A 3291-nucleotide genomic window follows, 5' to 3' on the forward strand; every position below is an offset into this window, starting at 1 on the left:
TTATAGAACTAAATCTATAAGAGCTCCCTCTAGTGGCTAATCTGCAAATCTGCACATCATATTCTAGAATATGGGATTAGATATTGTAAATTATTGGTTCCATGACAACTATATTATTGAATACACTCTGTACTCTATACGCAGATAGATAGATAGATAGATAGATAGATAGATAGATAGATAGATAGATAGATGTTCAATGTGTTTTTTTATTTTTTGCCTGAGTCAATATAATGCCTTGGTCACCTTTCCTCTCACCATGGGGTTTTCCATGCTGTTAGCTATGGAGGGTGCATAAGACCAGGTAAGGACCATGCTCAAATTGGGACATTTCCCTCTTCTTCTTATGGCACTTCAGATATCTATGTGGCTTTGTTCACATTACTAAGGATAAAAAAGACCATCCAATACACAATGTTCTTCCTGCAGCATTTTGTCCATGACTGAGCCACTTTCCCAATGGAGGAGCCCACTGAGAGAAACAATTGAAAACATCAGGCATCCACAGCCTAAATACTTATAGCACTTGAATTGCCATTCCACAACTGGCCGCCTGCTGAACAATGAAGTGTGAACTGAGTCATTCAGCTCCATGCACACATTTAAACATAATTTAGGAGGCTCTCCGCAGGCTTCAGAACTGTCTGCCCAACACACACCACAACTGCAGCCTTAATACTCACCATGTGCTGCTTTGTTTGGGCTTTGCTAACAATCCTAGGGAACGTTAGCTGCTTACTAATGACTTATTCATTTCTGCATTAGTTTGGGGAATTTTGGGGAGAGTATTTGAGATATAAAAATCCATAGTAGGTGTAAAAGTCACTGCAGCTTTAAGTGCTCATCCAGTACTGCACAGATAGACAGTAAGATAATATATTATGTTTAGAATAAAATATAAACAAACTAATCATGAAGCATGTATATTTATAAAAAACATATAACTTTTAAAATAAATATGAGCATACACTATAATACAAATTACAATATGCCTACAGCAAACACCCTGGGAGCTGCAGTCATATTCTACTGAAAACCTCCACGGTCCTTCCCTAATAAACAAGGAAAGCTGTACTATTGACCAAAACCCCAAAAACAGCAATTATTTTTTTTTATGATTGGACTGTAGTAAACTAAACCTTAATTATTTACAAAGGGTAGCTGCAGACTTTGTCCAAAATGACTGCTCTTCTCATTGCCCTTTTAAAAGGGAACCATTCACATTGGAAACACTGAAATTTTGCTGCAAGATCAAAAATTAGCCTATTTGTTCCTTGACATATTATTAAGTAATTGAACTAGAAGCCAATAAAGCCTTTAAACATTAAAGCCCAATAATCCTAATAATAAATAATCATATTAATAATAATAAATAAATATTTATTAAGCTCCATAGCTGTTATTTTTATAATTTGTTTAAATAAATAATCAAATCTTTTAAATAAAGAAGAATAATGATGACAGCTCTGGAGCTTGATAAAATAAAATGGCAATGGTCATATAATAATATTCATAATGGCCATTGTGCATTCCATTACATTGACAATATATGAGACAAGTTTATTGTTAGTGAAAAGTACAATGCAAAGTGCACTATCATGCAGCAACCAGTTACTTACTATTGTATGATTTGTTCCTATAGTTTACAGCTTGCTTTAATAAATATATAAAACATTCTGTAACGTTAAGCATTGATATTTGAAGCTTTTCTTAAAGTGAACCTCCAGCCACAGCTTTTAGAACATCTGGATAGAGTAGTGGAAGGTTAGAGATTTATCTGCTGTTTCCTTTTGATGGGACCCATCTTTTTTCCCCAAGTATAACTAACAATAAAATAAGTTGTGGCTGGAACTAAACTTTAATTAGTGTATGTGGAGGAATTCCCCCTTGGAGACAATGGCGGCTACAACTAGAGAGGCGTAGTTTGGAGAAGTCTTACCTGTCAATGCTAATGACACATAAAGTCATAATTGAAGCTGTGCAGCACATTACATCCATTGCAATGAAGACGTTGCAAAAGAAATGGCCGAAAATCCATTTCCCCCCAATCAGGTCGGTGACACTGACAAAAGGCATGACAGCAATAGCCACAGACAAGTCAGCCAAAGCCAAAGACACGATCAAGTAGTTAGAAGGCTGACGAAGTTTCTTGACAAAGCAGACAGAAATGACTACCAAGCAATTCCCAGCAATAGTCAACAAAGTGATAAGAGAAAGGATGGCTCCTATGACCAGCTTCTCAATGTGACCATAATTAAGGATCTGCTCCCCACATTGGGTGTCATTTTCACTTAGGAAGTTGGAGGTGGGCATAGGACTAATTGTGGTGGCATCTTGGACAATCTTCAGCAAAGGCGGATTCAAAGAGCCTGAAATCATTCTAGAGGTGCTCAGGTCCTCCAAATCTTCTATAACATAGGACCTGATGTCACTGTATAGGTTGCTGTTGTTGATGAGGATGACCATTGTGGTTTGAGTAGCCCATGGGTAAACCCCCAATGATTGGGTCCAGCTCTTTCCAGGTGGTGATAGGGAACATATAACTGGGACTTCAGCTGTCAGCCCTAAATAAGTAGAACCTACCTTGAACTGAAATCATATTCTTGGTACAAGGATTCTTTCATCTTTGATGTCTTCTCAGCCATTTTTGGTAGTGCCTCCAAATTTTGGTGGTCATTCTTGGCTCCAGCTTTTCAGCAGTTCTGTGAACTGGTCATCCAAGTGATGAATTCATGAAATGTTATCCTCAAATGGTCATCCAAGCCAAAGAGATTGAGTATGTGTCCTTTCCCCAAGTTCTAGAAGATAGAAACTATTATCCTGAGTTTTGATCAACCTTCTTCTATAGATGTTAAGGGTTTCAGGCTAGGAAAAAAGAATGCATTCTCTGAAAGCTACACAGGTTTTAGTGATTTCCCAGGTCCTTTCATGTCGTTGCAGCAACGTAAAGACAGTGTGAGTAGTTTCTATACTAAAGGAAAAAGCATCAAATCTATCAGTTCCATCATACTGCAGTGTAGATGAGTAAGCAGAGTTTGTCATTGTAATGGCGACATCTAGTGGACACAATGCTTAGGTCACCCAAATAAATTCTGTAAAATTCTCCAAAATTCTGTAAAATTCAATATACTTGTACCTACAGAACAGAGACTGCCATTGCTAATCTCTTTGTAAAACGTTTGATGCCTGGATTCATTACTTGAAAATACTGGCATATAATATGTATGTATCAATAAAATTAAAAATCTGCTACTTGATTCAGGGTAGTATCTTAGAAGGTAGTGAAGCTTT

The 3291-nt window shown here is 37.0% G+C and overlaps 1 protein-coding gene across 3 annotated transcripts in view; it reads right to left on the bottom strand.

Moving 5' to 3' along the window:
* HTR7 (5-hydroxytryptamine receptor 7) overlaps positions 1-2943 on the bottom strand; it is a 61669-nt gene extending 58726 nt beyond the window's left edge. For all 3 annotated transcript variants that reach the window (XM_072424278.1, XM_072424279.1, XM_072424280.1), the window contains exon 1: positions 1940-2943. In XM_072424278.1, coding sequence (XP_072280379.1) covers positions 1940-2466 — 527 coding nt within the window. In that variant the 5' untranslated portion in view covers positions 2467-2943. The remainder of the gene's footprint in view (positions 1-1939) is intronic.
* Positions 2944-3291: the final 348 nt, after the last annotated feature.

This window comes from Pyxicephalus adspersus, chromosome 10, assembly GCF_032062135.1.
Source record: "Pyxicephalus adspersus chromosome 10, UCB_Pads_2.0, whole genome shotgun sequence".
NCBI lineage: Eukaryota > Metazoa > Chordata > Amphibia > Anura > Pyxicephalidae > Pyxicephalus > Pyxicephalus adspersus.